Below are 12,727 nucleotides of genomic sequence, written 5' to 3'. Positions count from 1 at the left end.
CAGCAGGTGAGAAATAAGGCTCATTCTGTTTCCAAGAAACCGTTTGTGAGCTGGTGGCAGTGTCCCTTGCTAACATGGCTGGATAGCACGAGGCCAAGTACTGGCCGTGGCCAATGCTTCTGCTGACATGAATGCGACAAGCGTGCCATCCACCAAACATGTGCTGAGTGCCCAGGAGCAGGTCGCTTATTTTCAGAAGCCCGCGTCTGTCCGGCCACACAGTGGAAAATGAAGTAGCACCACTGTGGAATTCGCTGTCCCTACTAAGTGCAGAACAGGCGACAGCCATCAGTGTGGGACAGATGTACGTCTCCAAGACGCCCCACAGCCTCTGGGAACACGACCGGAGGCAGGTAGCAGGCTGTAGTTTCACTTCATGCTCTTTGGCTGAAAAATACTTTATCACTTTAAAAAAACCACTTGTTTTTACCATTTTCAAAAGTAACCCTAGAACTCCAGTGACCTCAGCACCGAGGGAGCCTTGGGGGTCACGGGGCCACCAGTCTGACCTGTACATCATAGGTGACCGAGGTGCGCTCTAACCAGGCGGGAACGGGCCGGGCAGAGTGTCCGGCTGTAACCACGCACTGTCTTCTCCTCAGCAGCCGGAGGTGGGAGCGAGCCACGAGAGCCTGCAAGGGAGCACACCGGGCTCCACAGCGGACGAGACGTGGAAGGTTCAAAAGGAGCTGGATGAGGAGATCGAGCGGCGGCAGCAGCTGGAGAAGGAGGTCAAGAGTGCTCAGGAAGAAATCCAGACTCTGAAGCAGCGGAGCCCCCAGGAAGCGGTGGTGAAGAAGGAAGTGCTGAAGAAGGTGCCAGACCCTGCCCTGGAGGAGAGCTTCCAGCAGATGCAGCGGAGCCTGGGCGAGGAGCAGCACAAGAACCAGCAGCTGCAGGAGGAGCTGGAGGCACTGCGGCGGCGGCTGCGCGTGCTGGAGCAGGAGACGGGGGACGGGGGGCAGGAGTACGTAGTCAAGGAGGTGCTGCGCATCGAGCCAGACAGAGCCCAGGCGGACGAGGTCCTGAAGCTGAGGGAGGAGCTGGAGGAGCTGCGGCGGCAGAAAGGCACCCGGGAAGCAGAGGTGGCCCTCCTGCAGCAGCGCGTCGCGGCCCTGGCCGAGGAGAAGAACCGGGCACAGGAGAAGGTCACTGAGAAGGAGGTGGTGAAGCTGCAGAGCGACCCCCAGCTGGAGGCGGAGTACCGGCAGCTGCAGGAGGCCCAGCGGCGGGAGGGCAAGCTCCGGGAGGAGCGTGAGGAGGAACTGGCCTTCCTCCAGGACAAGCTCAAGAGGCTGGAGAAGGAGCGGGCCATGGCGGAGGGCAAGATCACCGTGAAGGAGGTGCTCAAGGTGGAAAAGGATATGGCAACCGAGAGGGAGGTCAGCGACCTCAAACGCCAGTATGAGGATGAGGAGGCCAAGGCTCGCGCCAACCAGAGGGAGAAGACAGAGCTGCTCCGCAAGATTTGGGCCTTGGAGGAGGAAAACGCCCGAGTGCTGGTGCAGGAGAAGGTGCGGGAAATCGTCCGGCCGGACCCCAAGGCAGAGAGGGAAGTGGCCGACCTCCGCCTGGAGCTCGTGGAGCAGGAGCGCAAGTACCAGGCGGCCGAGGAACAGCTGAAGAGCTACCAGAGCGAGCTGGAGGCGCTCCGGAGGCGGGGCCCCCAGGTAGAGGTCAAGGAGGTGACGAAGGAAGTCATCAAGTACAAGACCGACCCTGAGATGGAGAAGGAGCTTCAGAGGCTCCGGGAGGAGATTGTGGACAAGACCAGACTCATTGAAAGGTGTGATTTGGAAATCTACCAGCTAAAGCAAGAGATCCAGTCCCTGAAGGACACCAAACCCCAGGTGCAGACCAAGGAGGTAGTCCAGGAGATCCTCCAGTTCCAGGAAGACCCCCAGACCAAAGAGGAAGTGCAGTCCTTGCGCGCCAGGCTCTCAGAGGAACAGAAGAAACAGGTGGATCTGGAAAGGGAGAGGGCCTCCCAGGAGGAGAAGGTCAGGCAGAAGGAGGAGGAGCTGTCCCAGGTGAGGGAGAAGGTGGTCCAGCAGGAGGTGATCAGGTACGAGGAGGAGCCCAGCCTGCGCGCGGAGGTGAACGCCTTCACCGAGAGCATCGACGTGGAGCTGCGCCAGATCGACAACCTCTGCGGGGAGCTGCGGCGGCTGCAGCGCAGGCGCGCGGAGCTCGAACGGCAGCTGGAGGAGCTGGAACGCGAGAGGCAGGCGCGCAGGGAGGCCGAGCTGGAGGTGCAGCGCCTGAAGCAGCGGCTGGCTGACCTGGAGAAGGAGGAGGGGGAGGCCCGGGAGAAGGTGACCCTCAAGCAGAAGGTGGTGCTGCAGCAGGACCCCCAGCAGGTCAGAGAACACTCTCTGCTCCAGGTCCAGCTGGAGGAAGAGCGGCACCGGCGGCAGGTCCTGGAGAGTGAGCTGGAGACCCTGAAGAAGAAGCTAGTGAACCTGGAGCAGATGGAGGTCAAGGAGAAGGTGGTCTTCTCCGAAAGCATCCAGGTGGACAAGGGCGACACGGAGCAAGAGATCCGGAAGCTCAAGAGCAGCCTGGAGGAGGAGAGCCGGAGCAAGAGGGACCTGGACGCGGAGGTGAGCCGGCTGGAAGCCAAGCTGTCGGAGCTGGAGTTCTACAACTCCAAGTCCTCCAAGGAGCTGGACTTCTTGAGGGAAGAGAACCACAGGCTGCAGCTGGAGCGGCAGAGCCTGCAGCTTGAGACCCGGCGGCTCCAGTCAGAAATTGAAATGGCGTCAACAGAAACACGAGACCTGAGAAACATGACGACGGCGGACTCTGGGACGAACCTGGACTCCAGACTGTGGTCCCTGGAGAGAGAACTGGACGACCTCAAGAGGCTCTCCAAAGACAAAGACCTCGAGATCGATGAGCTGCAGAAGCGCCTGGGCTCCGTGGCCGTCAAGAGGGAGCAGAGGGAGAACCACCTGCGGCGCTCCATTGTGGTCATCGACCCCGACACAGGCCGGGAGCTGTCCCCGGAGGAAGCCCACCGGGCCGGTCTCATCGACTGGAACATGTTTGTCAAACTCCGGAGCCAGGAGTGTGACTGGGAGGAAATATCAGTGAAGGGTCCTACCGGAGAGTCCTCCGTGATCCACGACAGGAAGTCTGGCAGGAAGTTCTCCATCGAAGAGGCCCTGCAGAAAGGAAGGCTGACCCCAGCTCAGTACGACCGCTACGTCAACAAGGATATGTCCATCCAGGAGCTGGCTGTCCTGGTGTCTGGGCAGAAGTAGGCACAGCCTGGCCCTTCGTCTTCTCAGAAGCCTACCCCGTGCCACCGCGTCTTCTCCCTGGCCCTATGCAGGCTGCTGACCTGTGCAGAGCTGAGCACGTCCCCCAAGCCCTTGCTGTCACTCAACCTGGGGGAGGGACCACTTCATCCTCTGATGATCAGACAACCACAATGCCCCTCTTCTGTCCCTTTTCCTACACACTTCCATCAGTAGTCTCCTCGTGTGACCTCTGGAAGCAATCCGAAAAACTACTAAAGCACATGACACATGACGACTGCAACAGACAAGCCCACTCCCGAGGACTCTCGGGCAAAAAGGCCTCCCTCTGACACCTTTCCCTACATCAAAGGACTGGGCCCCTCTGGGGTGCTGACCTGCATTTGAATGCCCACTCTGGGTTCTGGCTGACAGCAGACTTTCTGTCAGAGGCCTCCTGGTGAGAGAGATCCAGGTTCTAAGCCAGAAAAGCTGCAAAGAAGCCAGAACAACGCCTGGCCTTCAGCACTCGAGTGAAGGTAAACTGTCAGCCAGACTGTCCCAGGAAAATGTACCATCAGATTAAGGTGTTGTGGTTCTGAAATTAAAGTATTTTCATAAAGAACTGCGTTGCTGTCAGCCTTAGTTTCAGTGCCTTACAAGTCGTCTTACCAGCTCACTGGTATTTAGATATACTAACTATACAGTTGGTTTTTCACCAAAAGAATTTTAGGTTCTCTGTTATCTCATGTATTATGTAAGAAAATGGGACTAGGGAACTCTATTTATAGTGCAAAAATAAAAACCTGGTGGCTTCATTCTAACTCCATAGTGTGTCTTCTTTTGCACGTGAGGCTTATTATTTCCCTTGCTCACTCTTGGCTTTTGGCCAAAATGGATATTCCACATCTACCAGCTCCTAGGGGAAGGAGAATTAGTTGCAAAAAAGGTAAAGAGAATGAGAAACAATGTTCTGGAAACCTTGAAACAATTTATTGAGTTGCTTTATACAAGATTAACAATTTCCACACCAACCCCCACACCAACAAAGTCGCGCCGCACAAAAGCCACAGCCCCTCTCACACCTCAGGAGCAGCTGGCCGCACCGAGGGCAGCCCCGCAGCCCCCGGCCCCGGAGCCCGCTCTGCCTGCCGGTCTGCCCGGCCATGGCTGTGAAAGTCATTCACTCTTTCATTACCACAAATAAAGCATAAACAAGAAAAAGAAATCTCATAAACTCCCCATCAAAGAAACGTTTCCCTGAGGCAAGAGGCATCACTAGATTCCTAAAAATGAGGGTACTCTGCTCCAGCTGCACACTCAATGGTACACGGGGAGGAGGGAGCGCTGCAGGGAAGGGACCTCGGGTGTTCCGGGTGGAGAAGCCTGGAGAGTTCCCACTGCTCAGTGTTCACGGGCGGCCTCTGCGCGGCTGAGCTCAGCAATACAAATCTCTTCTTTGGCTCTTTTGCTACTACCTAAGACTATTCTGTAAACAAACTGGAAACCCAAGTTGCAAAAAATAGATATAATGAAGGGAAGGAATCCACTCTAGCCCGATGTGAAACACATGTTGGTTCTTACCTTATTTAAAAAAAAAGGGGGGGGGACCAAACAGCAGAGGCCTAGCCGGACAGCTGACAGAGGTGTTGCTCTGCTGGCAACCAGGCAAACCTCTGCATGAACTGGGAGTTACTGAGCACTGTACCCTGGAAGGCAGGAACCGAGAGAGCAGCCTGTGTCTCCACACAGGTGCACATTCTGAGGAGGAGGAGAACTCTCCATATCTGCGATCACTTAGCCGAAGCAGTCAGTTCAGACACCCTTGTGGCACATACTTCACAGGACAGGCAAATGCCCTCACCATCCTTGTGAAGCAGCCACGGGCTGAGTGCGCTCCGGGGTCGCGGTCCTAGTCTGTCTCTGACGCACTCGCCAAGCTCATGGGCGCGCCACCCTTAGGTCAACACACAGCCCTGCTGCCAGGAGCACTCCGGGACGGCGAGGCCTGTTTCTACATGGCAGACGCTTCACAAAGGTCTGTTCCTGCAGCTCTGCCTGAGAACGGTTTCTAAATAAAACAAACTGGAATGTCTTGAGACTTGGAACCCCTCATATCCTTGGCCCTCCAAGAGCTAAAGGGCTTTGGGGCTCTGCAGTCCACCTGTATGAACTTTGAAAAAGCAAAATGGGGGCCCTGGCTGTATTGGGACCTGGGATTTGGGGGCCCAGATGACCTTCAAGTCAGGACGGCACAGATTATGATGTGCAACTGTAAAAAACTCAAACTGGCTATGTCTTAAATACAGACATATCTTTTAAAAAAGTCTTCATCTGAGATCCACTCAGAGGGCTGAATGGACGTGTGTCTAATTCTGCTCCACCAAAAAGGCACTGGAATTATGTCTTACTATAATACGACATGCGAAAAGCAGTCCCATTCTATCCAATGCGTTAATGGTAATGACGAAATCTGGACCAAAATAAGTCTTTAAAAATCCTGTCACAACTGTTGAATCTACAAAGGTCTTTTCTCTGAAAGAGCTTCATTGTCATGTTCAGCAGAGAAGCTGGCCCCCACCATGATGAGCACACGTTAGATGTTCTGAGTATTTTTCTAAAAAAACAAGGTAAGTCTCCCAGCTGTGTATCAGCCTGGGTTTTTGTCCTGTTGAGCACACAGCCTGAGGATGGGATGGATACCATGACCATTCAGGGATCCCGCTGTAGCCAGGAGTCCCGGACCCCTAGGGCACCAGGAGCTACTCTGACCAAATGCCAGGGGTCAGGCGGATTTAAAGCGTGTGTGCCAACTGCTCCGCCCTGACACCAGAGCATCGTACATGACCCAGTGCGCACCCTAGCCCAGAGCTGCCCCTCCAACGATTGTCCACGACAGAGCCACGGAGCCCACAGCACCAGGCCAGTCAGTGCCTCCGGAGAAGCCCAGGGCTGCTCCCCTAACAGAAGGCACATCACGGTGCCAAGAGACGCTCCACTTAGCACTCACACCTTCTCCAGAAGAAAACCAATCGGCAGAACGAGCATAGTGATTATCCAGTTTCTGAGACCTACTTGTTCAGCTTCTGCCCAGACATAAGTGAGCTGGGCCTCTCCTCTGAAGAGGTCATAATTTCCGTGGTACACCGGGCCCCTTTCCATGAAGCTGAGAAGCGTCTGGAAAAGAGTAAGCAAAAAACACAAGTCTTTCAGGATCTCTGATTCCCTTAAAAGGGCGGCAAGAACAAAACCTCAAGGAGCTCACTCAAATAGCAAAAGCCCCCGAATGCTGTTGTGTTCTAAGGCTCCAATGAGCCCAAAATCCCGCGGCAGAGATGGAGGGCACAGTCACTTGCAGCGGCTCGCAGCGCAGCGTACACGGCACCTTGAGCTCTGTGCCGGAGCCGCTCGCATTCCCGCCACCGCCACCACCCCCTGGCGCGCCGGACTCCGCCCAAGCAGCAGGGAGCGCTCTCAGCAGCAAACCCCTCGGGCCCTACAAAGACAAGTTCAAAGGCGCTAGCATTCTGAGTCTGCGGGAAAGAAAGCAAAGCAGACACCGTCACACAGCTGAAATAAGCCGGCAGCTTTTCATTTGCAACCACTCGGCAGAATCCTCCAACGTGAAGAAGGGCTAAAGGAGACAGAGATAGTCTAAGTGCTTTCCTTTGACTGTTGAAAATACCACAGGCCAACAGTCATGTTTCCAATGGCTCTTCGATGATTTTGTTTCTGTTTGGAAGTGTGACATGCCTGAAATCAAGCAGAGGCAGTGCCATCTTTCAAACCACACACTCTCACCCAGGTGGCTCTGTGACACCCCCCCCCCTCCCCCCCCCGTTATCCTCTTAGCTACTACAGCAGCCACCAGTTTGCAGAGTTAAGTTCAATGAGCTACAGCTTCTCTGGAGGAAAATGGAGTCACTGTTCATACAGGCTTAGCACCTTGGTTCCTTCCTCTAAAGCAGCAAAATTTTCATCTTGACAATTGTCAATCCATTCTTATGCCCAGACAGCCTCTGGCGCTCGCCAGGAATGCATCAGCCTCGGGACCCAGGGGCCAGAGACCCACAGCAAATCTGGAGACAGACACAGACTTGGGAGGTGTCGGCCACAGGCATGTCTAGCCAGGCAAGCCCCCTGTCTCACTCCCAGCCCGGCACCTGTGCACAAGGGCTACGCAGGCTCAGCTTCCTGAAGAATCGGTGTGCCGTGATTGACGCGGCCTCCCTGGTCCTCTCTGGAGCAGGTCTAGAGTAGTAAGAAGAGCAGTAGGCCAGAACCAAGATCCCGGGAGGCTTCCCACCAGCATCCCATTAGGTGTCTTTAAGAATCATGCTCCAGCACAGGGCAAGGCCCATCACTTACTGTGAAGATGCCAGCTGGGCATCTGTGCTGCCTTCTTGTGGCAATACCTACCCCCTTCTGAAATCTGCCCGTCTACAGAGATGAGAAGCAGGAGAAGAAAAAGAACGCTGTCCCGGGTCCTGCTGTGTTCCCTAATGTCTACCTTCACACTGAACTTAACTGGAAGATCCTCCTCTCTGGCACATATGGTAGCATCACAGGTTAGGGTTCCTCCTAAGACCGAGCCCCTGTCGCCTTGCTGCTGTTGGGCCTCCCTTTCACTTAAAGCTTAGCTGACAGCACACGAAAGGTGCAGCAGTTTAAACGTAAAGGCCTTTCTGTGCCCCAATTAGCCCCTGGATATTAGCACTGATGTGAGTACCAACTTTAGCTAAGGGAATTCCCCTGCATCGAACACAGGACATTACAACCTCCCCTGTGATCACAGCGGGTAAGGGGGACCCAGTAGCAGTTCGAAGTGCAGAACGAGAGGAAATCTCAAAGTGGAAGCCTAAGTCAGTGAGTACCCAAAGAGCCACAACCTTGAAGGACAAACCAGGACAACACAGTAACAACAAGCTGAAGACACTGAACTCCCTGGCAGCGGACAAGGCATCTAATGAGTGGGGAGCACAACGGCGTATGGGGTGCATGGCACTCTGATCACCTGGCAATTACCTGGCAGACTCTGCGGGATGTGGGTAGACACGGCAGCGTGTGGGAGAGGCGCTGCACGGGGTGGGCTGGAGTGCAAGCCAGCCAGGAGACCTGAGAGAAAACAGGAGGGGAGAAAAGAACAAAACACACACATTGAAGACAGGAACAGAAAAGCTGCTTCAGTGGTTGAGAGCCCAGACAACTTACTGGACCAGTTCTGGGTGAGAACACCAAGGGGAGGGGGTGCTCGGCATGTTTCCCAGGAACGCTGCCCATGGTTGCACACCAGACAAACACAGGAACCCAGCACATGACAACAGAACTCATCAGTTCATCACGGCACAGGCACTGGGGAACCTTCTGTCCCTCCAGCATGAGGAGAGAGGAAAGCAGCACTTACTATGGTTGAGGCCGTGGTGGAATGTCCCAGGGGCAGGACCCGTGACGATGGCATCCTTGGAAACCCCTGCTTTGGCAGAGGACTCGGCGCTGAAGGAGAGCACGTGGAGGGGAAACTGGGAGATGATCCCCAGGGAGTTGGAGTTCATGGCTCCGGGCAGTTTCGGGCTGCCAGACTTGTAGGATGCAGACAGCAGATTTAAGGGCGAGGAGCTGGCCAGCAGCACAGCCCCACTCGTTCCTTTCTGGGGAGGAAACACGGCATGGTCAGAATACCAGCTCTGCCCACAGCTCACTCACAGACCAAGGCTGGTAACGGACATGCAGGGCGGGGACCCACTCATAGACCACCCCTTATGAAGGTGCCTTGTGCTCTGCCGCCCCAGAGAAAAAGAAGAGGACAGTCTCTGAACTGGCGTGGAATGGCTCCTAGGACAGCGTTCACTTGAAAAGCTGGTAGTAAATATGCCTCCTTTGTGCAAGGAAGAAAGGGTATCTTCTGTAGACATCAACAGACGTAAGCATATACAAACACCGGTGTGTCCACACTTATATACATAAAATATACACATATATTGGGGCGCCTGGGTGGCTCAGTGGGTTAAAGCCTCTGCCTTCGGCTCAGGTCATGATCCCAGGGTCCTGGGATTGAGTCCCACTTCGGGCTCTCTGCTCAGGAGGGAGCCTGCTTCCCTCCCACCCTGCCCGCCCCTCTCTCTGCCTGCCTCTCTGCCTACTTGTGATCTCTGTCAAATAAATAAAATCTTTAAAAAAACAAAAAACAAAAAACCCCATACACATATATATTTTTATGTATTGATCTTTGTTTTTAGAAAGAAACAGGAAAAACACGGACCTAAGAAATATATAGTCACCTTGCAGGGGAGGTAGGACAAGACAGAGGCAGTTAACAACTTGCCTCAAACCTTTCTATAGTTTTGTTTTTAAACCACATAACCTTTTTGTATATTGGAAAAATGAAAATATTCTCTCCCATGTCCCTACCCTGCATCCAAACTTCTTGTAATTACCCACAGGCAACCCTCATTAACCACTGCACTCTGTCAAATTGCCTTTGTCTGACCTGCAGAGTCCTTTAAAATCCAACCAAAAGAATCACTTTTCCTGGGGCTTGAACATCTCCACAAAGCTGATGATCTGAGAGGTGACAGCATTTTCATTTAGTTGTTTGGAGAGATGGACAAGTAGGAGGCCATGAAAAATGAAAGGAATTATATGGCTTGTTCTATACTACCCACGATCATAGCATCCCTGCAAACCAGTCCTTTCCCTCTGCTCATCCTCAGGAGAAGTTTCAGGCTCTCCTGGGATTCCTACACCAGAAAAAGAAAAGGAAAGACCTGAAAACAGGAAGCCCAGTCCTCCTTCCAATCTTCGGGCTCACTGTTCCTACCTGACCTTCAGTGTCAGATCTCACTCTCCGAGCAGGGCAAGGCAAGCGGCCCTGTCCACAAGACCCACGAGGGGCGGGCTGCTGTGCCAGGACACTCACTGGCAAGGAGGTAGACGATGTCACGCTGCTAACCGCGCTGGATTTTAGGGAAGAAGTCAGTAGCTTTGCCACTCCCTGGGTCCCACCACTGGAGTCTCCATTTGGACCACCTGGAGGGGCCACCAGGGTCAGCTTCTGGGAAACAGGTGGTTTTTTCACTGCAGAGCCTGGGACAGGTCTGCTGGCAGACTGTCCTGTAGAGGGAGGCTGTACACTGGGGAGCAGGTTCCCGGAAGTAGAACTCTGGACTGGTGTTCCTCCAGAGGAAGAGCTGCCGGAAGAAACCCCATGTTTAGAGACAGAGCTGGCAAAGGGACTATTCTTGTAAGATGGCCCTGAAGAGCCGGCTGAGTGCTGTTTTGCTGGATGGCTCAGGGCGGTAGAGGACGAGGCTGGGGTCTTATGAGAGTTGCTGCTGGAGGCTTGCGTGCCTCCTGAAGAGGATGGCGTGGAGGGATGGAAGCTCTGGCCTTTGGTTGCTGTCTTCACAAGCTGGAGGAGGGAACGATGGCACTGCGGGGATGAAGGCTTTGGGCCCTGAAGCTTAGTGACGAAAGGAGCTGGAGGGGTGAAGCTCTTCTGCTGTTGAGTGCCTGCATGAAAAACTTTGACCTGGGGGCCAGGCACAGGAGGTGCCGCTTGGGGTGCGTGAGACGTCCGCGGCAAGCCGTGGTGCTTTGCTTTGGACTGGTGCACTTCTGACAGGCCCTTGCTGAGCGTGGCCTGACAGGACAGCTCTTTGTAGCCAGAGTTCTCTGGTTTTTTCTCCTGAGACGACTGCCCCAGTGCCAAAGCCTGTTCAGCCAGAAAATTGAGGGGAGACTGCAGAGAACTAGAGGCTGGAGGGGCCGCAGGGCCGGGCTTCGGAAAGTTCCTCTTCTCTTCTGAACACACAATGCCCAGCATCTTCTCTGCGGGTGCTTTTGAAGACGCCGGCAGCGGGAACTCAGAGCTCCCACCTGCTCTGCTGCTCAGCCCGGCCAGTTCCTTAGACACCACCTCCAAGGAGGAGGCCGAATTACGGACCAAGTCTCCATCCAATGAGTCCTCCAGGTTGATAGGAGCGGGATTAGCAAGACTGCCAGACGCCTGGGCTGGGTGCTCCCTGTTTGCAGCCCCACTGCTCAGGCCTCCCGCATGTTCTGAAGGCAAAGCCAAGGGGCCGCCCATCTGGCCTGGTGGGATGGAAACCTTTTTATCAGGCTTGGTAGATGATTCCTAAAGGAAAGGAGAAACCTGATGTTTAGAAACGTCCAAAGGTGCCAACACTGGTCCTGTGGTGAGAACACAAATGTGAGATCACCGCAAGGCCAAAAGAACCAGACTTTCCTGTACAATCACAAAACAAGACAGGAAGAGAACGGCTGCCATGCCTGCTTGGACTTACAAGAGCTTATCTCCTTCACCCCCTCTGGCTTCTGGCTGGCGGGCTGGGGCCGGGCTTACCCAGCATGCCTTCTTGCTAGGTACCCATGCACCCTCAGAGAAACTCTTCTCTGTTTCTGAAAAAGTGTAAGACTCGAGCAAGGAGATGTTCCCTAGTGGCCTCACAGTGTCTCAGGGTACTCCCAGCGGCCATCAGAAAATGACGCATAGCACGAGAACTGCCTTAGCTTTCTCTTCCTCCTCGGTCTTCTCCGGCGCGTCTCCTCAGCGGGGGCAAAGGAGAAGTCCCATCATGGGAGTGGGAACAGGGTCTAGCTCACTCCCACACCCCAGGTGCTTCCAATTTTAGTTCATGTGCTGCTGAAGCGAGCACTCAAATCCCAGGTGCTTAATGCAGTTCGTCTGAGACCCTGTAGGACCGCAACAGATACTGTAGAATACAGAATGTACACAGCTCATTCTCATGGACTATTTATGTACGGTTAAGGGCACTGTAAAGCCTCATGAGCTGTTAAAATTTTTGGTAAAACAGCGATTTTTACTACATTGAAAGGCTTCTGTGATGCCCAAGAGAGTTTTCAGTTCCATCTCCCGCCAGGCAAACACAACAAAGCACCTGTCCCTTCCCGCGCAGCTCCAGGTGAACCCGCCCCTGGCGGGCGAACCCGCCCCTGGCGGGCGAACCCGCCCCTGGCGGGCGAACCCGCCCCTGGCGAGCGAACCCGCCCCTGGCGAGCGAACCCGCCCCTGGCGAGCGAACCCGCCCCTGGCGAGCGAACCCGCCCCTGGCGAGCGAACCCGCCCCTGGCGAGCGAACCCGCCCCTGGCGAGCGAACCCGCCCCTGGCGAGCGAACCCGCCCCTGGCGAGCGAACCCGCCCCTGGCGAGCGAACCCGCCCCTGGCGAGCGAACCCGCCCCTGGCGAGCAGTGTTCTTCCACGGAAAGAGTATCACCACACTGTCAGAACTTCACATCAGCAGGGGCTCTTCACTCCTCAGAGGGCTGATCGGCAGACCTCATTTAAATCTGACCACTGCCGCCGCCGCCACCGCCACCACCACCGCCGCCACCACCACCCCAGGAACGGATCAGGTGGGTACTGTATCCTAGAACTAAGGCTGGAAGGTACTAAGTGGCCCAGCTCAGGTCTGTGCCCTGCCAACCTCAGGCCCCCGCGGTGGG

At 55.0% G+C, this 12,727-nt stretch overlaps 2 protein-coding genes across 6 annotated transcripts in view; one reads left to right on the top strand and one right to left on the bottom strand.

The window, feature by feature from the left end:
* Positions 1 to 4,066, top strand: part of PPL (periplakin) — a 45,334-nt gene extending 41,268 nt beyond the window's left edge. The window contains exon 22 of one of the 2 annotated variants that reach the window (XM_047713226.1): positions 606 to 4,066. In XM_047713226.1, coding sequence (XP_047569182.1) covers positions 606 to 3,266 — 2,661 coding nt within the window. In that variant the 3' untranslated portion in view covers positions 3,267 to 4,066. Of the gene's footprint in view, positions 1 to 602 lie in introns of both variants that reach the window. The other variant, XM_047713225.1, reaches the window with a different exon arrangement.
* A 147-nt stretch (positions 4,067 to 4,213) lies between these two features.
* Positions 4,214 to 12,727, bottom strand: part of UBN1 (ubinuclein 1) — a 40,112-nt gene continuing 31,598 nt past the window's right edge. Inside the window, exons 15-18 of one of the 4 annotated variants that reach the window (XM_047713227.1) lie at positions 10,060 to 11,376; positions 8,647 to 8,890; positions 8,268 to 8,357; positions 4,214 to 6,419 (exon numbers count right to left, since the gene is read on the bottom strand). In XM_047713227.1, coding sequence (XP_047569183.1) covers positions 6,370 to 6,419; positions 8,268 to 8,357; positions 8,647 to 8,890; positions 10,060 to 11,376 — 1,701 coding nt within the window. In that variant the 3' untranslated portion in view covers positions 4,214 to 6,369. The remainder of the gene's footprint in view (positions 6,420 to 8,267; positions 8,358 to 8,646; positions 8,891 to 10,059; positions 11,377 to 12,727) is intronic. The other 3 variants (XM_047713229.1, XM_047713228.1, XM_047713230.1) reach the window with 3 other exon arrangements.

The sequence above is a fragment of the Lutra lutra genome, chromosome 18 (genome assembly GCF_902655055.1).
Source record: "Lutra lutra chromosome 18, mLutLut1.2, whole genome shotgun sequence".
NCBI lineage: Eukaryota > Metazoa > Chordata > Mammalia > Carnivora > Mustelidae > Lutra > Lutra lutra.
Note: the sequence above shows the minus strand (reverse complement) of the source record. Positions and strands in the feature narration are given on the sequence as shown.